This window comes from Cydia strobilella, chromosome 12 (assembly GCF_947568885.1).
Source record: "Cydia strobilella chromosome 12, ilCydStro3.1, whole genome shotgun sequence".
Classification (NCBI taxonomy): Eukaryota; Metazoa; Arthropoda; class Insecta; order Lepidoptera; family Tortricidae; genus Cydia; species Cydia strobilella.
The window spans coordinates 15,415,642-15,439,006 of NC_086052.1; the positions used below are offsets into that span (position 1 = coordinate 15,415,642).

The following is a 23,365-nucleotide window of genomic DNA, read 5'->3' on the forward strand; positions in this document are numbered from 1 at the left end:
GTTAGGTAGGTACTGTTTCCTATAATGTAAGTGCGGGGTTGGAAATATACAACCGACGACAACGCACGACGTGGGAAAAATGTGAACGACATCTTCATACTACTATGTGACAGCTATATGCCAGAAAAGTTAAGTTATGTTTTAGAAAACTTTCACGTAGGTAACCAAGTGATACCTAGTATTTGATCGATATTGAAGATGTTAAGTATTAAGTATACAAATTTTGACAGAGCTCATCAGATGTGCCTGGTTCATATATTGACATGAAAAAATGGGGCTGTTGAGTAACACTGGGTTGCTTGCATCTGTTCCGCAGAAGTCAACAGCAGCTCCTAGAAATACACAGCAGGTTGGTATAGATAAATTTTGAGTGTCTGTGTGAACTTCAAACTACGAAGTGAGGTGTTGAGTGCTTCGGTTGGCCATAAAAAGGTTTTAACGGCCTAAAGAATATAAATGTTACTAGGTTGTAGGTAAATTTTAATATCGACCGACTATGTTAATATTTTAGTGTCTTGTCGGCCTTGTCGTAGTAGCGATTTGTGATGAAATCTTAGACTTATCCTTATCACAACTTAATTGTCGAATTTAGTATCGAATTTTTTTAGTTCTATTTTATTTAATATCTACTTGATTTCTGTAATTTTATATCACAGCGACTTTGTTATGACAATTCAGTTAACAATACTTCACTTCATAGTTTGAACGTGGAATACCACAACAAACACTAAGTGGCGTCTAAATAGTGTCCAGCCTAGAGGGCTTTATACATTTTGTGTTTACCCAAGTTCATATTATCGCCTTTCAGGGTCCAGTAGAGCTAAAATGTTCAGTTACACCGGCGCCGTTCATGCTTCGGCCGTACGCGGGACTCTACAACCCCTTCTCACACGGCTGCTCAGTGCTGTGCAACCACCCGGCTGATACCGAAGCCAAGGAGTTTGTGAGACGTGCTAAAGACTCCTGGGTAAGTGTAGATCTAGTTGTCTTTGTCTTTTAGACTATAGATCATGCTTCGGCCGTATGCGGGACTCTACAACCCGTTTCTCCCACGGCTGCTCCGTGCGGTGCAACCACCCCGCTGATACCGAAGCCAAGGAGTTTGTAAGACGCGCTAAAGACTCCTGGATAAGTGTAGATCTAGGTGTATGTCTTTTAGACCATAGATAATGGATCGGCCGTATGCGGGGCTCTACAACCCCTTCTCCCACGACTGCTCCGTGCTGTGCAACCACCTGGCTGATACCGAAGCCAAAGGAGTTTGTGAGACGCGCTAAAGACTACTGGGTAAGTGTAGATCTAGGTGTCTTTGTCTTTTAGACCATTGATAATGGTTCGGCCGTATGCGTTGCTCTACAACCCCTTCTCGGTTCCCTATTGTGTGGCAGAAAGTTTTTTGACATATTTTTGTATTGCATAATGTTGGTAGAAATATCGTTTGGCAAAAATCCTTTTGGCATACTGCTTTTCGCATAATATTACTTTTCAGAATTTCTTTTCGCATAATATTATTTAGCAGAAAACCCTAATTAACCTAACCCACTCAGAAAATTTTGCCAAATGAATATTATGCGAAATGACTATTATGACAAGTACTTAATATATTTATGCGAAAGTATCATTCGACTAAAGCTTTTCTGCCGATACGTGTTATGCGAAGTGTATTTCTGACAAACAATATTATGCCAGATGAGGGGAACCCCCCTTCTTACATGATTGCTCCGTACTGTGCAACCACCCGACTGATACCGAAGCCAAGGAGTTTGTGAAACGCGCTAAAGAGTGGGTAAGTGAAGAAGGACATTTTACTCTTCGAAGTCTCTACTTCAGTGCTAATAAAGCTACCTAGGAACCGTTCTCGCAAGAGTGCTCCGTACTGTGTAATGCAAGCACCCGAGTTTGTGAATACTAGGGTTTCGTTCCCGGTTACCCGAGACGGGAATTGGAGACATTCACAATCCGGGAAAATAACGGGATTCCCGGGTACCTGGGAATTTTATGGTCACCATCACCAAATGATTATAGGTACGTATAGATGGTAATTGACCTAAAAAGAGCAACCTCAATTAGGTAATAGTAGTTTTACTAGTTTAATCGTCTGTTTACAGCTTTTGGAGGGTAGATCACATTGCTTCGGTGAGGACTTGAGCAAGATTCAAGATTTGAATGGCCCGGATAAAGATAAGATCCGAACTCCTCATGACATCGTTACAGAGGACATGTTTAGAAGGTAAGTCATAGAGCCTCAGTAATGTTTCTACCTTAGTCTGATGCTGGGTCTTTTAGTCCTTCAAAACAGAGAAAGATTCCAAGTAATTTTAAATTGTGTATGTAAATTGTCTCGGTTGTGTTGCCAATAAAATAGTTATTTGTTATACAAGGGTGCAAAGTTGTATTTTACCCGCGAGTGTAGAATTGAAACACGAGCAAGCGAAAGGATTATATAGGTGAACCACGAGCGAAGCGAGTGGTTCTAAAATAGAATCCTGAGCGTAGCGAGTGTTTCAACACACGATAAGTAAAATACATTTGCGCCCGTGTGTAACACAAAACTTTTCACCTCACTATAGCGAGGAAAGTGCAACATCCACAGGCGTTAGATCACCGTCATCACTGGAATCACTCATTTCTTTACGATATTATAACAGAAAACTCTGGAAGTTGTGTATTTTTACGCGAGTCGGTGAGAAAAGGTTTTAAGTAAAAAAATTGTTGACAATGTTGACATTTCTGATGTATGAAATGTCAACGATGCGTTCAGAATTATATTTAACATCATTATAAAAAAACAAACGTTTCTTATGGAATTTTAAGGTTTATGACTTAAAATCATTAAATAAAGCTAAATTTGGTATTTTTTATTAGATTCTCAAACCATTTATTTAATGATAATTAATATCGAACGAACCATTATCATGAGCGTATTACGTTTTGTTATCTGTCAAGCTACTTAAACACGCTCCATCCAAGGTCAAATTACTTTCCCCACTAGTGGATAAAACGCGTTTTTCCCCGCTTGTATTGAAGGATAAACGACAACTTTCCGAGCTAGTGAGGGGAAAATATCTATATTCTAATCTATTCTATTGATTCCAGATATACTGAAACCGATTCACGACCACTAACGCCCGCTCCGACCCTCGCCAGCGGCAAGTCCAGAGGCTCCCGAAGATGCCTCACCCCTGACCAGCCGCACCACAGAACCACCATTGTTCTAGACCTAAGACGAAGTCACAGTCAGGTACTATTGATTCTTAAACCTTATCGCAATGGTATTAAGATCTACCTTTGCCGATTGAGGACGTGGTTGTACGTTGATTGAAGTCCGTTTGTCATATTTATTGCTTGGAATAAAAATATTGAAGGTGGTCTATTCAGACAGTGACATTTACGTTACTGCTGAGCTAGCACTTCGCCAATCGACAGCAATCGTTGCACACAGAAAAAATAACTACCTACTTATTTTATTAAAACTTATAGATTAATCTCCAATAGACCATAAAGTGCTCTAACCACCATACGAGTAGGTACTTGGTTTTGTTTCTGTGTTCGCTCTGGTTGACCACAAGCATTACCTAAGCATCTCATCGGTCACATTAGTCACTTATACTAGTCTAAAGGCACGGCACTAGTGATTTCATCTTATAACAAGCGACCAAACATCATTCTTTCTTCTAGGAAACATTGTACTACCACGGCTACACAACCTCCGACATGACAGCAGGCCACGGAACAAGCGCCACCAACGACCGCTCGCTGCCATCCCTGAGTCTTTCAGAGGGCGCTTACAGCCGCCTTATCAAAGGCCAGTGCGAGCAGCTGCCTCCGCTGGCGTCGCCACTTGTGCTGTCCAAGCGGGCGCCGGTCATTAGAGAGAGTGATACTAGTCGGGAAAATAAAAAGGTACAAATTCAATATTGAAGGTTCGCATGACACGATTAGGCGCGCTCTAATCCTCAAGGAAACCAGAGGTAGCTACTTACAGCACTTCAGACACGACAGCAGGCCACGGAACAAGCGCCACTAACGACCGCTCACTGCCATCCCTGCAATCATTCAGAAGGCGCTCACAGTCGCCTCATCAAAGGCCAGTGCGAGCAGCTGCCACCACTGGCGTGGCCTGCACTTGTGCTGTCTAAGCGGGCGCCGGTCATTAAAGAGAGTGATACTAGTCGGGAAAATAAAAAGGTAAAACTCAAGATTGAAGGTTTGCATGACACGATTTGGCGCGCTCTAATCCTCAAGGAAACCAGAGGTACTTACAGCGCTTCAGACATGACAGCAGGCCACAAACAATCGCCACTAACGACCGATCACTGCCATCCCTGAGTCTTTCAGAAGTAGCTAACAGTTGCCTCATTAATAGCCGGTGCGAGCAGCTGCCACCGCTGTCGTCACAGTAAAAAAATTGGTACTTAGTGCGACCAAGCCAAGCAGCGCATCTGTCACAATCACAACTTGGATTTGTGAAAAAGATTTCCGAAGCCGAGATTAACGTCGATGATGAACGTCGTTCAAGTGCAGAGAATTAACTATTTACGTACTTCTAACTGAACCCAACTCGCTGGCCATTCGCTCTGTTCACTATCCCAAGAAATACTTACCTACCTAATTTCTAAGATAATCTAGGGCCAGTTGGCATTAAATGCCCTAGTATCGACGGGAGCCAACTAAGAGGATAAGATAGATAAAAGTCAACAAGAATTATAGATAGTTCAGGCACTTTTATAAATATAATATCAATGCCACGCGTTACAAACAAGGTGAATAGGTTAGATACGTACTCCCGGGTTATAAACTAACGTACCGTAAAATGGGGTGAGTTGGAGCAAAACTGACATTCAAACCTTGATAACATTTTATTTTTAACCGACTTCAAGATTTTAAAAGGAGGAGGTTATCAATTCGGTTGTATTTTTTTTTTTAATGTTTGTTACTCCATAACTCCGTCATTTCACGACCGATTTTGAAAATTCTTTTTTTGATTGTAAGTATATACATACAGATTGGTCCCGTTTTTGTCAAAACGCAGTTCTGATGATGGGATCAATGAGGAATCGAGGGAACTCCTCAAATGTTAAAGGCTTACATATAGTGATTTTAGTATTTTCATCAACAAATCAAGCACTTACATTTAAAAAAGTGACATTTGATGAAGTGGAACTGCTGATGATGATCAGAACGGAACTCTTCAATGACGCATAGTTCACGTTTGGCGATTTGTCCTCTTCGTTATGTTTGTTAAGCAAGTTAGGTTTTCAAGAAACATTTTTGTCAAGCTCGAGTTCTGATGATGGGATCCATGAGGAATCGAGGGAACTCCTCAAATGTGAAAGGCATACATATAGTGATTTTTGTATTTTTATCAACAAATCCAGCATTTCCATTTTAAAAAGTGACATTTGATGAAGTGGAACTGCTGATGATGATCAGAATGGAACTCTTTAATGACGCATAGTTTACGTTTCGCGATTTGTCCTCTTCTTTATGTTTGTTAAGCAACTTAAGTTTTTAAGGCATATTTTTGTCAAGCTCGAGTTCTGATGATGAGACCCATGAGGAACCGAGGGAACTCCTCAAATGTGAAATGCATACATATTGTGAATTTTGTATTTTCATCAACAAATCCAGCATTTACATTTAAAAAAGTGACATTTGATTAAGTGGAACTGCTGATGATGATCAGAATGGAACTCTTCCATGACACATAGTTCACGTTTGGCGATTTGTTCTCTTCCTTATGGACCCAGACCCAAACTTGGACCCGGACTCGGACCGAACTCTGACCCAAACTGGACCCGGACAGCCGGACACGGACCCGGACTCGGATCCGGACCCAGACCCGGACCCGGAAATGCTACTATAAAAGTGGGTTAGGTTAGGTTTGAACTGTGACCCTTACAGAAACGAAATGCTATCAGAAAAGTAGGTTAGGTTAGGTTAGGTTAGAACTGCGACCCTTACAAAAACGAAATGCTACTAGAAAAGTGGGTGGTTTTACCTCCTTTTCTACATTATTAGGCAATATTATAATAATTAGGCAATTAGGCAAAATTAGTCAAAAGATGGATTAGGATAATTACGCAAAATATGCTGTCTATTTCATTTCATTGTCTGGTATCTAAGAGTGCACCATCAACAATAAGTAAACTTTCAGCGGCATCCCCCATTGAAGTCGGTTTTTTTTTCTTAAAAATTATTACATATGCAATCCGAATGGTGTATAATGTGTATTTAATAAGTGTTCCGGACGTTTGTATTTTAGTTTTTATTTTATTTTGGGTAGTTCCATTTCATAACTTTGACGATAAACAGGAAATTCCACCTCACCCCGTAGTCCCTCGTAATTGGGGTGAGATAAGTTTTCATACAAAGGTGATTTTTGAAGATTGTTGGATCGTTTTTTTTATTATTATGAGTTAGTATAGCTCCATTTTAAATTGCAATACATTTTTTTTAGCAGTAGCCTTAAAATCCTATCTCACCCCCCTTTCATCCCTTCTCTCCCCATTCATAACCCAACTCTCCCCGCGAACCCTACTCACCCCATTTTACGGTAACTATTAATAAATTGACGTAAATGTGTAGGTTATTTTCCGTCCTCTTCAAAAATTACTAGACCGTACATTTAGCTGATAAGAAGGCATAATCAATACCAAACTCTTTTCCTATCACTTTGCTTCCAACCACACGGTCAAACAGTCATACTAACGCCTATTTTTACGCTCATTGTACAATGTTGCCCTTTCTGATATCGAAAACGATATTGCTACCTTTGAGAAAGGAAAAACCTAAGGAAAAAAATCAGAAGCCAAGTCTTGCAGTCGCACAGCCAAGTAAAAAGGAAAAGAATTTCTTTATAACCCGTGATAATTTGTACCCAGCCAGGCAGAGTAGGCGCGTAAAACGCAGACCGTTACTGCCTTCTCAGACTCCATCATCTTGTGACTGTAACCTATTGCATTTGACAAGGCTAGTCATAAATTATGCTCCTAAAAGTAGAAAGAGAATCGCATCGAATATAGTTCTATCTATGACCGCTTGGGGCGCCACTGGGCAGAAGAAAAGGATGAAGCTACCAAGTGTGTTGTTGCCTAAGAAGGTGAAGAAAGAGAAAACTTTGAATCATGATAGTGACGAGTTTTTTAAGAAACTTGAGGTAATGAAGACTAGCGACTAGCAGTTTAGTGTTCATAAAATTGTGTATAGTCCAGGTCCAGTCCAACGAATGCGCACGCATGTTTGCTTTAGATTGCGCAATTCACGCAAAGCTCGTATGAACCGCGCAATCGTCAGCAAAATATATGCGTGGACACTCGCATCACGTTTGCTAGATCTGGACGTACGTTTATACTAGGTATATACAGAGCTCACAAAACGGTGCCTTCCTACCTATACACGTCACTTTCAAAGCTTTGCAAAGTTAATTTTTGCTAATCATTTTGAAAAATTCATGTAACTATGTTCTCCGGCTGCTTGTATCTTATTTTCAGGAAGCACCTCAAAATTCTACAGATCTCCTTAAGATTCAATAAATCAATATCCATTTTCGTATTTCCAGAATCAGTTGAAAGCCCTAAAGCTGGGAAAGGTGATCAAGAGCAAGAACAAAGCTGACGCTGCACCTGCATCGCAGCGCTCCAAGTCGGAGAAGGACACCAATGATGGGAGCGAAACTGTTCGAGACATGTTAGATGGCTCTGGAGGTAAATATTTCCTTTCATTTTAACACTTTCTCTGGAGCTTACTCGGGGCCCATATTTGGCAACCTAATTTCTTAAGATTAGGTTAGTTTTTAATGATTCACGGTTAGTTTCACTAGACTTATATTGACCGGGATATAGACCGCTCAAAAACAATACAAAAGGTAGGTAATCACGGTCTATATCCCGGTCAACATTTTTGAATTTACGCAACTTAGAAAGAGAATTTAAGGACTAGTTGACATTTATTGGAGGCACCTCACAAACATTTTCCTTAAACGATGAACAACTGGTCAATATAATCATTATATAATTTCTATTATAAATCTTGAACCTCAAAAAACATTTTCTACATATTTTTTAAGAAAAAAACACCGACTTCCATGTGGGATACCGGTGAAAGATTATTGTTGGCGGGTCCGAGTCCGAGTCGGGGTCCGGGTTCGAGTCCAGGTTCGAGTCCGGGTCCAAGTTTGGGTCCGGGTCCGTAACGAAGAGGATGAAAATACAAAAATCACTATATGTATGCCTTTAACATTTGAGGAGTTCCCTCGATTTCTCATGGATCCCATCATCAGAACTGCGTTTTGACATAAACGGGACCAATCTGTATATACTTCCAATCAAAAAAAAAATTTTCAAAATCGGTCTAGAAATGACGGAGTTATGGAGTAACCAAACATAAAAAAAAAAACGAATTGAAAACCTCCTTTTGAAATCTTGAAGTCGGTTAAAAAGAAAATTGAAATTTCGTTATCTGCGTCTGTGTCCTTTGAATTTATTAATTTTTAACTTTATTGCACATAAGTCACAAAACGTGTACAACAGGCGGACGTGTGTCCCTTGAATTATGGAAGTGCGGTACAGAGGGAGATAACGAAATCTTGATGTTCGCAGTAGGCGCCCTGAGCAACTGTGACTTATAGGTTTAGCCAGTGATGTTGATATTTGTTCATTTGTTTGTTTTCAGACGGCGAGATCCGCAGGCGCGGCAAGAAGCACCGCAAGCGGCCCACCGGTAGCGACCGCCTCACTTCCGCTGGTCTCGCGGCGCAATCGCAGCAGGATCCGGAAACACAAGTAAATAGAGGATATTGCTGCAATCTTGTTCTGCCACCAGAGTGCAGCACTAGCCTTTTTAGTAAACCATAGAGTAACGTATACATACTGTATACAACTTTAACAGGTATTTGACAAGTTTTCAGAGGTAATGAAATATGACAGTGATATTATTTAAAAGTTACCTTTCGGACAGGAAGCAACGAGTTCAGCTGGGTGTGCATGTAAGCAACGATGAATATGTATCGTACGGAGTTCCGCAGGGTAGTGTCTTGGGACCAACACTGTTCTTGGCTTACATAAACGATCTCTGTGACATGGCAATAACAAATGCTAAAGTCTTCTCATATGCTGACGATACAGCCATAGTCTTCTCTGGTAAAACCTGGATGGAAGCAAAAACAAGTGCTGAAAAGGGTCTAGCTCAGATTTCTAGATGGTTGAAACTAAATCGGCTAACGCTAAACACAGACAAAACAAAATACATGTGTTTCAGCATCACGAATTCCACCCAACCCAACTTTGATGTAGATCTAAAAATTCACACTTGTGACAGAACGAATCTAAATCATTGTAGCTGCCCGATCATTGAAAAAGTATCAAAAATTAAATACCTAGGAATCACCTTGGACGAGCATCTAGATTGGTACGCTCACATTGATCAACTAATCTGTAGGGTCCGTAAGCTGCACTGGATTTTCAGGACGCTAAGGCATATTGTACCAGGTAGAGCACTAACAACCCCGTCTAAACAACGGAATATACTAACAGAAATTTACACGTCCCTAGTGCAATCTGTCTTGGTGTACTGTATACCTGTCTGGGGTGGGGCGGCTAAAACGCGACTTATTAACCTGGAAAGAGCTCAGCGTGCACTCTTAAAAACAATGTATTTTAAAAAGATCCGTTTCCCCACAGAATCATTATATCATCTAAGCGACCTATTATCAATAAGGAAACTATATATTTTACAAATGACTTTAAAAAAACATAAAACCCTTTCTTACAGTGCTGACTATGACTCCAGAAGGACAATTTGCGCGCTCACAATACAATGTGAAGTCTAGTCACATGTACAACAAAGTCAATAGGTGCCTAAACATTTACCCAAAACTTTACTACGATTGCAAATCAACAATTACAAAATGGTTAAAATCAAAAAGCTACGAGGAAATAGAAGACTTACAAAAATAAAATACAAAAAACTATATGTTACTAGAGATTCACACATCAACTTACTAAATACATACATACATACGCACACAAACGCGCACACACACACACACACACACACACACACACACACACACACACACACACACACACACACAATTACTGGCTCCTTTACTCCTTTTTTAATTCCTTTTTTATTACTGCATGTCTAACAACCCAGTTATTCACTTAGTTCTATAAACAAATGTTATATATAATTTTAATTGTATACATGTTATATTACTTAAACTAGTACTTAAAAAAAAATGTTTCGTGTAACAATCTGTTGATTAAGGAAGAGCGGTGTTGCCCAACACAGGCAAATTTTGCTTACCGGGCAGCACTATCCCCTACTTATAGACACCTGTATATTTTACGAAAATAAATAATTTTAATTTTTTAATTTAATCTGCATCATGGCGGTTTGTTTACAGAGGAGCTACCGGGAAACGCGAATCCGACATTTCGCTAGCTGCATCTTTGTCGCTCGAATATGCAAGTGACAGAGATGTTAGATAACGAACCTTCGATTTTCTTGTTTCGCGATAGACCCTCAGATTGTGGTAGTGGCGCCCCCTGCGCAGAGTTTCGCGTAATATCCCCTATTTACATTGTACCTTGTTTAGCAACTAGTAGCATTAGCGTATTAGTTTTGTTTTTATTTTCTTTAGAACCTTTTGTCCTGATTGCTGCTGCATTATGAAAATTTATGAATTCCTTCGAATATGATCGGTGCAACCCGACCTTTATTTTCACCTTTGTTTATTTCATAAGAGCAGATGCATACTGATTTATTACGTGTCTACCTACTTGTTGCTCGCACGTTAAAGCAAAATTATTAAGTATAGGTAATTTACTTCGTGAAATTGATGACTCCATTACATAAGTAGGTAATCCAAAGGAGAGAATTACTGCAACGTTTTCAAACAAGGTCCTTAGACTCGTTCTGGATAATCTTAGTTACGTCGATTACACAAATATTTAAGTACCATCTTTTTTTGATTACCCAGATCGCTGGCATCGGCACAGACTCCCAAAACCCCAGTTCCCGCGGCTCCATAGCTCCAGTCGACGATGACGTCATAGTTCTACCGGTGATCAAACAGACTACAACTAAAAAAACTGACTCCTTCTTAGATGATGATATTCTGAAGTACCTACACAGGGAGGTGGATGAAGAGGCCATTGAAACTGAGTTTGATGCTAAGGTAATTATTATTTTTACAACCCCATTATATCAATTCACCATTGATATCATAGAGTTGATAAGTAAGCTAAGAAGATAAATGATGATAAACAAATATCCACTAAAAAGTAAATGGGGAGGCTATTGAAACTCAAAAATCTAAAATTAATTCTGCAGGTAGGGCTCAAGGGCTGTTTCACAAGTCAATACAACAACGTCAACTGAGTTTGATACTAAGGTAGGTACTTAACGTAGTGACACCAGGGACCGACAGGGAACCAGTTATACCCAACAATTTTTTTATCCAAGAATATAAGGGTCGGGAACCGCGATCTGCAGCTTGTGCACAGCTACAGTATAGTGTTTCCACATTAAGAAATCGGCTTCCTACCCTTATTTTCTTGGATAAAAATAGACTTAATAGAATAGTACTGGTTCCCTGTCGATCACTGGTGCCACTTCGTTAATTACTATTTACAATGCCGCCAAGTAAAAATGTTCCAATGTCACAGTCTTCGAATAAATGGAAAACTGACTTTCACAGATTTATACGTTAAAATTTAACTAAAACGCCTTATTTCCAGCGTCGTTACGTACTAGAGGAAGCACTACGCACCCGACCAGAGCGGCCACCCGGGCAGGAGATGCAGACTCTGCTCCGAGAGCTGAAGGTCCCCGCCGCTAGTCTGGGCGATTGGCTTCACATTCCAAGGGTCTTCTCCCGTCAGAGCGCGCAGTTCTCGCTGCCAATCGACTCTAATGAGCTGGAGAGTGAGTGAGACGATCTGTTAGTTGCAAACGCTAACTCCGAAACCTGAAAATCCCCACCGTCAGCCAGGACGACTGGTTACACATTCCGAGGGTCTTCTACCGGCAGAGCGCGCAGTTCTCGCTGCCATCGACTCTTAAGAGCTAGAGAGTGGCTGGAGAGTGAGTTAGATAACGTATCTTGTAGAACTCGAGCAGATGTAGACGCTACTCCAAGAGCTGAACGTGCTCTCCGTCAGCCTGGGCGACTGGCTACACATGCCTAGGGTTTTCTCTCGTCAGATCTTTATTTCCTACCATATTTTGTCGATATTATTGTTCCACCTATTACGTTTCAGACATAACTCCAATGCAGTACGCGGCGCGTTTAGTGACCCTGAAAAAGTCTAAGCAGTTGTTGTACCTGACAGTGCTTAGGAAGTTTAGACCCGAGAGCTATAGGATGCCAATACAGGTAAAGTATGTTGTGTATGTTGATTGGTGTAGTTAAATGTCAAAACTCAAACGGTAGGTACAAGTGAATTTTTATTGACTTAAACCGAACCCTTGTAACGCTAACAAGACCCAGGGGTTCGAAAATACTGCCGTAGGGCGCGATCCGGTCCGCGAGCTCTTAATTTTGGACCGCGATAAGGCAGCAGGAGAACCAAACCATACAATCGGACTTGTGATAAAAAAGGGGAAAAGCCTGGCTATGACAATAGGTATAAAAGCTTCGAGAACCCTGAGTTAGACCTACTGTAAATCTAGTTTTTCTGACAAAACAACATGTTGTTATTATATTGTTAACATGTTGTGGTATGGTTGTTGGTATTATTATGTATGTAAGTCGTGGTCATTTTACTGTGCCATCAGCTTCTTTAAATTCCCAGGACATTGAAGCAGGCCTGACGCTCATGATGGGCGGCATCCTCAGCACAGCGCAGGTGGAACAGTTCCGCTCCATAATGCAGTGGCCTGGGTACGAAGAGGAAGATATCCCAGACGAGATCAAACTCACTCTAGAAGGATATAGGGAACGAAGGGCCTCCAAGGATAGTGAAGAGGTTGGTACCTGTTGACTATTGTTTCTGCACTACAAAATCGTTAGATAGGGGTGGCAAGGGGGGGAAAGGGAGATAACCGAACGAGATATTTTATGTACAGTGAAAGAATTTAATTTCCGACCCATTTCGTACCTTGTCTCAGTGACATTAAGTATGAAAGTAGCTAGAGACCTTATACTATTGTCACTGTGACAAGGTACAAAATGGGTCGGAAATTTAATTCTTTCACTGTAACTTTAAGTACTAGGTATGCTTTAAGTAGGAGTATAACATGGTAAAAGTCAACAGGTTTATTATTGTGCACTGCGACTTAATTGTGAGCTTTGGCTAGAGAGGCGCAGTTTAAAAACAGCTTATCTCTACTTGTTAGTAAATGCTGTTATTTCAACAGCCAAATGTCAACACGCTGAAGTACCGCACGTGGTGCGGCCTGTGCGCCATCTGCGAGCGCATGTACGGCAGGTTCCCACCGAGAGACAAGGACCCGCCAGACGGGGTGAGTCTGTCATTAGGATATGATATAAGATAGACCTTATGCTATTGCGATATGGTTCACGTTGATAGATCAACGGTTAGTTAAGAAGATAGTGGCCGACTTCTCCATACAAACGTAGTCCCCATTGACCTTTCTGGATATGACTAAGGAAAATTTTACGCAAAATGATTTGAGAAACTGTCGTCCCCTTTCGTATATTGTGTTGCTGTTTCTAAAAAAAAAACACGGAACTGACAACCGGGGTGCATAGGGATGGCTGGGGTGAATAGGGACAAAACTTAAAATGAGATTTACCTGACAATCCCTTAATTAGGTACCAACACAAATTGTATCATTTCATTCAAAATAATAATAGATTTTTTATGATACAATTTGTGTGGGTAGTTGTTAAGAAATTGCCAGGTAAATCACATTTTAAGTTTGGTCCCTATTCACCCCGGTTGTCAGTACCGTTTTAATAAATATATTTTAAAATTGCTATTGGCTAAAAGCGGAAAGTTATTTGGTTTCCTTGTTTCTTGAGTCTTTCGCTGCGCTCAGTACAGTACTTAGAAATTTAAAAATACTAGCATGTATCTATCCTAAACATTTTAAAGTATAATGTGTTTCTTTTTACAGATGGAGCTAAGCGATTTCACTATGGTGGAGACGAAGTTAGCCATGTTGAAAGTCAACGCCGGGTTGATAGAAGTTCTAAATACTATCAGGGTGCGATAAAGTACCTATATTATGTGTAAATATATTTTATAGGCTACTTTATCTATTTTTATACAAGAATAAATCATTTCTAAATAAATACCTCTAACATGTAATTCATGAGTTTTTTTTTTCAGTCTACAATAGAATAGAAACCATTTAACCCTTAAATGCATGATTTTTTGTATAACTTTTTAATAAATTGAAATAGATGTGTCATGCTGTATAAAAGTAATAAATGTGATTTTGGATAGCTGCATATTGAGCCACGGACCATCAAATATACGATGCATATATACATCATTATGCATTTAAGGGTTAAGACAACAAATCAATACAAACACAAGGCAAAGATAAACAAAACAGTAGTAAAAGAGATGTGAAGCTGAAATGGTCTCCACACAGTAATGCAGCTGGTACGACCAGCGTGGTCAACGGCGCTGGTTTTCAGGGTTTTCTGTGGAGCCTGCGGAGTGTGCGGGACGGGACACGTTGTGGACAACGTGATATAATAATATTGAGTACTAATATAAATATATACATTAAATTTATATATATTTACAAGCGCTGGTGGCCTAGCGGTAAGAGCCATCCATAAATAACCCTATGTAGCAAATAAGATTACCTACCGAAATCACTTGAAATGTGAAATGAAACCATAACTTGATTAAATTGAGTTTAATATCAATAAAATAAGAAAATTATTTACACAAATTTTATCAAAATACAAAAATAAAACACTGTCACATACATATTAGGTTTCAACGACTTGGAGGTTCTAATAATACACATTAGTCTTAAATAAATGTGACGTTTTCAATCAAAAGGTACCACATTGTCGCTTACCATAAGGACAAATATTGTTTGTATCTTTATACGAAAAACCCGTCAGAGCGTCCTTATGGCAAGCGACAATGCGGTACCTTTTGCTTGAAAACGACACAAATGTGTTGCAGCACTGCCGTCAGTGTTCAAAACACATCGAGTTCGGGAAAACAAATCAATGTCAGAACCTAACATTTAGTTTGATATAAACAGAGTTATTCGGTAGATCGTTTCCCCATAAAAATGAGCAATGATTATAGAAATAATAAAGGCCAAACCACACCGTATGCCACTAACGTCGCATGGCTTACGCATTCGTTAAGAGTACAGTAGGTACGCAAGCCATGAACAATACAGTTACACGGAGCCGTGCTGCATTATGCATGCGGTGTGTTTCGGCCATAATCCGCTGCGCGCCAATTATAATGTAAAGCTACATTCAGCTATGATTTTAAAACTCATATCCGGCAAGATCTATCAAGGGGACAGACATAGGGCTACTGACATACTTTGGTGTATAATATTTTAAACGTAGTTATGACAATAGATACTAGATATAGCTAGACAGTGTTTTATTAAATATATTAATAACAGGGCGGGGTCTGCGCCGGTCCGTCACCGTCAACGCATGCTCCTGATGACACTCCTTGGTACGGATTGAAACATGTCGAGCGTTTTTCGACTTAAAATACGTGAGTGACCCGTTATTAATATATTTAATATGTCTGTGTCTCACGGAAGTTTTGTTATTAAAATAGATAGTGTTTTGATGTAACTGTTAACGTTTGGCAATCAAACGTTAGCACTGGGAAACCTAGTAACCGAATAACGTACGGGGCTGTTATGGTTTTTAACCCAACTTCCATTTTAACATCTTGTGCACGTATATTTTATAGAATCGGTCGTTATAAGAGTAGTTTATAACCGCAAAAAAAACTCGTTTTTGTTTTCAATAAAGAGTGTTTTATTACCTAGGTACCCGACGGCGACGGCTCATCTTCGTAACACTATTAGACATTCAACCATAACATTGAATAACTCTGTTCAAACAAACTAAAATGTAAATTAATACTTTACCTTCTTAAAAACAAAACACCATGTATTCCTTTACCACTCTAACTGCATTTGACTAACCTACCGTTTGGACTTGCTCGAGGTACTATTTATTCCCTTGGACATAAAAATCTTTAAAAATCCATTTGTAATAACTAATTTGTAACTATTATATAGTACGGTTTCAAACAATTCAATTATATAATTTAAGTACGCACCGTCAAAAATGCTAGCCAATATAATTTTATTTTAACTTTTCGATTCCGACCACCACAATCGGTCACTCAAGAGCAGAGAAAAAAAATGAAATTTTGTATGAAAATATTAATACAAAACTACCCGTATTCGATGATCTTGAGTTTTAAATTTTTGCGGTAAGATCCGTCCAGCCAACCGTGGTGGCATACAAAGATACACAAATACATCTGCGTTTCTTCAAAACAAGAATTAATGCTATTTAAAATCACTGAACCAGCAGCTACATGAGATCCCACGGTATGAGATTAGACCTAAATAAATTAATATTCAATTTGCAATAGAAAATCTTTTATTTTATCTAACAACACAAGAACCCAGTTCAGTATTTTTTAGTAAAAAGCGATTTTAGGAATCAAGATTGGCCAGACAGAGTATTCATTAGTGACTTTGTAGTGGTCAGAGTTTACCAACATAATAATCCTATGTAGGTTCGAAAAACTGCATGTTTTGCTAGCTACATGAACACAAAATAGGTTTCTTCATTCATTTATCAACCACAGAAGGGTTAGGCCAAAATAATATGGCAGTGTAAGGCTCAATCCCATCTAACTCTATAAAAACGGTCTCATAAAAAAGGTATTATTTTGTCAGTCAGAAAGGACTTCGCAAACCACATAATGGTACATTTTGCTTGGACGCGAGACAGTTGATGACAATAATGAAATCTACAAAAAAAAAACACTCAATATGAGTTTATTCCGACAAGTTTGATATTTTACTAAATGGATGAAGAAATCCTATCAGCGAATGTGATATAAATAAATGAAAATCGGAATGTTGTCTCTATAATACAATGTCTGTTAATATGAATTTAATGATCCTTTTCCAAGTATAGGCCGTTCACAATCTAAGCACTGCTTGGCAAATAAATTTGCATAATTTACACACGCTACACACTAAAGGCAGCCGTATAGGAAACGTGATTAGTCATAAAATCACGTTGAGTATGCAGCGACCTTAACACATCTGATATGTTCAGGAAAAAAACAGGTTACTGGCACCGAATAAATAAGGAAGAAACAGTGATTATGATCAATCATAGTTATTCACAAATGCTATTACACATTCTATACAAAATTATTCTTAGTACTGTTTTACATCGCAGGATATTTACATACTTAATCTTAATAAATTATAAGATATACGGTTTCTGTACAATATGTTGGTACGCAAAGGTGACCCTAACGCATCAAATGCTTCTTATTACCAAAGTTGAGATAATACTACAAAATAGAAGAGATATAAGTATCTGAAGCATTAAAGTCACTTTTCCTTTAAATTAGCCACAGACTAAGCAGTCTCAAATCCAGCTGAACTCTATAATAGTTTCCTAAAGAATTGTAGCATTTCTTTTTCGAGTATCAGCCTATTTGCGTCTGCGTTAATTTTAGAATATCGTTACTCATTACATAAATATATGATATTATGTACACAAACAATAATCTCGGCCACTGATGTGACATTTTGATTACATTTACGTGTAGATATACAATTTACCTAGCTATAGCGCACGTGTTATTTAGATACATATCGTAAGAAGAAAATATGTTTGTATATGAATTCTCTATTGTAAAAATCTAAGTATTGCGTTATAAGGACGAAAAATTTGAAAATCGAGATCATTGAGAACATTTTATCCTTTCTTAGAAAACACTTATAACACCTTTCATAGTTGGTTAAAAGGGTGTACGGTGTTTAGCTCTTAGTGTGACTTTTTTACATGAATATTAAAGATTTCTTAACCATTCCTCTGATTTTTTTACTCATGTTTAGTCCTCAGAGCGATTTAAGTTGTATCGAACAAATACACATAAGTACATATGATAATAAACTCAATAAGAGGTTTTGATAGATGCCAACTTAATACAGTTCTATAAAAAAATTGTAATCAGAACTTTCAGTATCAAACGATATACACCTTAGTCGGTAGTTAAAATTTAATTTTAACGTCCTCGCATAAAATAGTCAATATTTGCTGTTTATCAATACACTAAGTTTTTGACTTTAAGAATTCCCTTCTTTACAATAGCATGCCATGTATACTTATATATTCAAATAAGCTCTATCAATAATTAAAATAAAAAGGTGTAAAGCGTTGTTGGCAATGAAATATAGAATCAGTATACTTAATTGTGGGATGCTCCAGCGCTGCTTTTGTTGACCTAAATAAATCAGCTAACCAAAAACTAAATGAGAATTTATATGCGATAATGTATCTACCTGTGGCAGTGTAAGCATTTACGAGACCATAAACTATACTATAGCTTATAGCTCTGGTGCGGACCCGAATACCGTTCTGAAGTGTAAGGGAGACAGCGCTATGCACTTATATAGCGATGCCCCGCTCGCACACCGGAGCGGCGTGCAATGTGCAGACAGCCTTACAATATGGTGCCGTGACCAGGATTTTTATTCAGTAAGGATATTTAATTTTATATTAGCGTGTTAGTCATTTATATCTTTTAAAGCAAGTGTAATATAATACCTACTGGTCACGGGCCACATGATCATAACTGCCACAGATAATCTACAAAAATCGATATTTCCAGTAACAGATTGCGCGCTAAGCTATGTGTCTACGGAATATTTGGCACATACATTACCAGAGTCAATCTTTTACTTCTTTACGTGTATAAGGTGTAAGAGAGGCCTATGCTCAGCAGTGGGCGATAAAGGGCTGATATGATGATAAAGTGTCAATGCTATGTGATTGTGGATTCCTAGTATTACGTATAAGTGCTACATCAATCAATACTGAATTTTGTAGTTTGTGTCAAATATGTGTACAGTCGCTGAGCCATAGAAGTAACAGATCGAGTCTTTACATATTCTTAACTTGGTGCGCTCACACCGAGTTCGAAACTAAGAAAATTGAAGCAGTAACAAATCAGTCAATTCCGTAACCACGCGTCTCCTTGGAGTACATTAAACCTAAAGGAAAAACATACAACAGCTCAAATAAATCTTATTTTTTATAAATATATTTTATACAGAATAATTGAGACACACAAATTGTCGATACAATTTCTATATACTTCTATAATTGTCATCTCGGAATCACAACACTTGGGGGGGGGGACTATGTACACGCTCTGTCAACAAAGTAAAATATAATTCAACAATACAAATCGCTCACAAATATACATACATATAAAACTCTAATTACACCTTACGAGCAATAACCCGAGTCTTACATTTAATCGCTATTGACTATATAGTAACGTTACACAATCACTCCTCACCGCGAACCTACTCTATGGCTTGAGGATACAAAATGCTGACCGGCGGCCTGATATTCTCCAATAAGTTCAAATTCGAATATCTAAATTTACACGTAGGTTTTCCATGGTCAATTTCAGTGATCATTGTGCGTTACAACATTAAACAAAAAATAACAAACACGTTCTTTGGAATCACATGCGGGCCGCACTCGGAGCACTAGACGGACCGAACGTCCGACACCGCGGAGGTCGAGAACGTATAACCGAGTCGCATCGTCACACGCTAAGGTAACATCGGAACGTTGAACACGGAACGTTTCTTTAAAAGTTCGGGCGTCTCAAACGGATATCTCGTAGTTGCAGTCGTAGACGGAGGCGCGGTCGGGCGGGTCCTTGGGCGGCGCGCGCGCCTCGAGCTGGTCCTGCACCTCGAGCGCGCGCACGAAGGAGAGGGGCCGCTGCGGGGGCGGGTGCGAGGGAGGCGGCCTGCGGCGGGGCAGCGGCGACGGGGCGCCGGGCGGGAACACGGGCACGCCGCCGCGGACGGGCGCGGGCCGCTCGGCCCACAGGTAGTTGCCGCGCTGCGGGGAGGCGGCCAGCTCGCGGATGTCGTCGGCCGTGGGGCGGTGCGGGTGCGGCTGCGGCGGCGGCGGGTCGCGCAGCAGCTCGCCCTCGGACAGGAAGCGGCGCTGCGGGGAGGCGGCGCGGCCGACGCCGATGAAGTCGGGGCGGCGCGGCGCGGTGGGCGTGCCCGGGTTGGACCTGTGCGCGTGCGCCGCAGCGTCAGGGGTTTAATCGCGCGAGCTCGTCGGAGCCCGAGCTATCGTTATCGTACGGCCTACGGACAGAGGAAAAGGGAGCTGCGGGACGAAGCGTTTGCACGTGCGAGCGCGCGACCCGCCCCGCCGCCGGACCCCACCCGAGTTCAGAATTTATACAGTTTTGGTTTGACTAATGTTTCCAATATGGAGTTGCAATTTTGTGATGTGATTCATTCGCTCTGTATATTTTACGAAACTTCTGAAATGCTTCTAAACTATGATAATATACAAAAAAAAAAATTTAGCTGGCATTTCAACCACTTGTAAGCAGACTGTGGTTATCCTCAAATACATCTAAATGGAAAATTTCCAAAAAAAAAATACAAAATATTAGTCTCCATTATTTTATTCACTAAGTTGTTTAATATATTCATGACAGCAATTTCAACCAAATACTCGAACTTTTTGCAACTCCAATATGTAAACACCTTAAAATTAGTTTCAAATCAAACTACACACATATCTCTAAAAGGCATTAGTATATCTTGCACTTAAGTGTGTCCTGGCTCCGGGATCACAAGATACACTAAGGCCCTTCCTCATATAAATGTGTACGCAAACCGCGTCAAAAGTATCTGAACATTCGAACCGGTCCGTCGGCGGCGGCCGCTACTGCGGGGAGCATGCCAACGCCACATGCCTCAATGTACAATTATACACTATCATACACTACTCTACTGCAAGCTACGCGCCGGCTTTACTGATGAAACGTTGAAGAATCTAGGTATTTGTTATTTGTAGAATGTACTGTCTTGTGTGATGGTCTGATGGTTTTTATACAGGGTGACCAAAGAATAAGTGCATTCCCGTTGCCATTGCAGGGAGGTTTTGGGATTATACTGAGCAACTTTTACTATGGGACCAACCACGAAATCGCGTAAAAAAAATTTAGCCTCCTATAGAAAATGAACCAGCCATAATGTATGAAAAAGCCAAATTTTTTTTTCGTCGTTGGTCACTTAGTAAAAGTTGCTCAGTATAATCCCAAAACCTCCATGGCAACGGGAATGCACTTATTTTTTAGCCACCCTGTATATTTTTAAATATCAATCGGCAAATATAGTCCACCGCGAGAATGAAAATTTGAAATTGCGTTAGCTGCGTAACCTGCCTTTATGCATTTCTATCGTTTTTGCATATTCGGACGATAGACAGCCAACTTGACGAACCAACGAAGTGGTTCGCAGTAGGCTTGTGTATCATAAAAGTTAAGTTAAGCTAAATTATTTTGGAATGACTTAGTTCTTCCAAATCGATTAAATGCGTTTTTTCTACACACGTAATAGATAATTGTAAATTAACAATTTGATTTTATTATATCTCGCTGATTCGACAGCTTTTGCCGTGCGTAGGTATACAAAATAAGAGCAGTAATAACTTTTCTATTTCACGATAACTCTTCTGGAAAAACCTGTATAATTTTAAATACTTTTTATATTTACTTATAGGTATAATTTATGTTGAAGAAATATACTGTCATGTAGTAAAAAAAAATCATTCTCATATACACAACCCCTTAGAAAATAGTTTCATCAGAAAAGCACGACCAGCGAACGGCAGTGCAACGACTATAAAATGGCTGAAATGTTCGTAATATCCACATTCACATAGAAATAGGTCCAAATATGTACAAGATCCGAGCTGAACATACCAAGCATATCTGTACAATCACAAACTAGATTTATTTTAAATTACAAAATGAAAAGATAGATCGTGAATAGCAATGTTTTAAAAAAAAAACTCATAAAAATATTGAGCTTTAAAAATGGATGAAAAACATGAAAGACATAACTTTAGGACAATAAAAATGACAAACACTGAATACCCATTACCATAGATTTATGTGGTCTATCATATTTAGACCATCGACAAGAGATGGTAGCCGTTATCAACCATAGTATAGTGCGTCACACGCCTGCGGTCCATTTTGTCACAACAGCTTGCAAATAAAAACGAAATTATAATTTTAGTATACTTAAGGTACATTTTAAGTTCTGCCTAAAATTACTATTACTTAGAAGCTTAGAAATAAAATAAAAAGCATGTCAAAATGTAAGCAGAAACAACAGAACTCAAAAAGTTCCTAATTGAAATAAAACAATTGCACTCACTCGTCAAACAACATGCTATAAAAATACAAAACAAAATAAGAAAGCAATGCTGTTTGTACTAAAACCAAATGGAATATACAAAAGGGATAAGTGCAATATACAAAAGGAACAAAAAGCATTGGATTCCCTGTATAGAGTTTTTATTTTTATAGTCATTTTTTGATAAATACATACCTATAATTATAGCCAATTCAGTTTACTAATTAAATACCAACCTGTCAGATAGGTTTTTTTTAAAGCTATATTGATTAGCAAAAACCCAAAATAAGAAGTGCACTCGCGAATATATATTTACAATTCAGAAGGAATTCTGATAAGTAGGTATAAGACAAGCATAAGTAAGAATAGATAAAAAAAATCCATGAAAAAGGAGGTTATGCCCCTTATCAGAATTCCATCTTGGCCTTGTTTCACTAGAGTACAAGAATGTTTTTACAAATATGAACTGGTAATATTTTCCAGTAAACTTAGAGTAGCCGTTTTAGTCTGCATCTTCTCAAATGACTTTTTCGGAGTTTTTGGACTACCGTCTGTTAAACAAAAGCCATTGTTCCTTTGTGCGAGCGGTCGCCCATTGTGTACCATTGAGTCTGAGCGTGTGCTACGGCGCGTGCCATTGTCAGAGACAATGGTACACAACACACAATAGGGCGACACCTCGCACAAAAGGAACAATGGTTTTTGTTTAACAGATTACCGTCTTAGGAGAAAAAGTCATTTGAGAAGATGCAGACTATAACAATATTTGGGACCAAATTACAGCAATAAGCATTTACAACGTTTCTGCCATTGTCTTATATGATGAAACAAGTGTATAAAGTAATTTGAACCCTAGTTAATTAAGACTAAGGTTGGCAATTGTGTGTCCTTTTTGAGGCGTCTTCATAGGCAACTCCAAATATTACTAACG

At 39.2% G+C, this 23,365-nt stretch overlaps 2 protein-coding genes across 3 annotated transcripts in view; one reads left to right on the forward strand and one right to left on the reverse strand.

Annotated features, from left to right (window-relative positions):
- The first annotated feature begins 263 nt into the window (after window positions 1-263).
- On the forward strand, window positions 264-14,225 carry LOC134746245 (uncharacterized). 2 transcript variants are annotated; one of them, XM_063680576.1, is made up of 13 exons: window positions 264-349; window positions 809-967; window positions 2,109-2,230; window positions 3,097-3,241; window positions 3,679-3,903; window positions 7,562-7,706; window positions 8,674-8,783; window positions 10,985-11,182; window positions 11,745-11,931; window positions 12,267-12,382; window positions 12,801-12,974; window positions 13,366-13,470; window positions 14,089-14,225. In XM_063680576.1, the coding sequence occupies exons 1-13, from the start codon at window positions 272-274 to the stop codon at window positions 14,185-14,187; spliced, it is 1,863 nt and encodes a 620-aa protein (XP_063536646.1). In that variant the 5' UTR covers window positions 264-271; the 3' UTR covers window positions 14,188-14,225. The 2 variants fall into 2 exon arrangements, with proteins under 2 accessions (XP_063536646.1, XP_063536647.1); XM_063680577.1 differs by lacking the exons at window positions 264-349; window positions 809-967; window positions 2,109-2,230; window positions 3,097-3,241; window positions 3,679-3,903 and adding an exon at window positions 6,714-7,159.
- Window positions 14,226-16,718: 2,493 nt separating this feature from the next.
- LOC134746256 (palmitoyltransferase ZDHHC8) overlaps window positions 16,719-23,365 on the reverse strand; it is a 41,270-nt gene continuing 34,623 nt past the window's right edge. The window contains exon 9 of the mRNA XM_063680595.1: window positions 16,719-20,285. Coding sequence (XP_063536665.1) covers window positions 19,862-20,285 — 424 coding nt within the window. The 3' untranslated portion in view covers window positions 16,719-19,861. The remainder of the gene's footprint in view (window positions 20,286-23,365) is intronic.

What these genes read in the sequence shown, in the direction of transcription:
- LOC134746245 (XM_063680576.1), top strand. Translation starts at nt 272, where the DNA reads ATGGGGCTGTTGAGTAACACTGGGTTGCTTGCATCTGTTCCGCAGAAG. An exon ending in CGACTCTAATGAGCTGGAGA is followed by an intron (nt 11,932 to 12,266) that starts GTGAGTGAGACG and finishes ATTACGTTTCAG; the next exon opens with ACATAACTCCAATGCAGTAC. An exon ending in GCTATAGGATGCCAATACAG is followed by an intron (nt 12,383 to 12,800) that starts GTAAAGTATGTT and finishes TTAAATTCCCAG; the next exon opens with GACATTGAAGCAGGCCTGAC.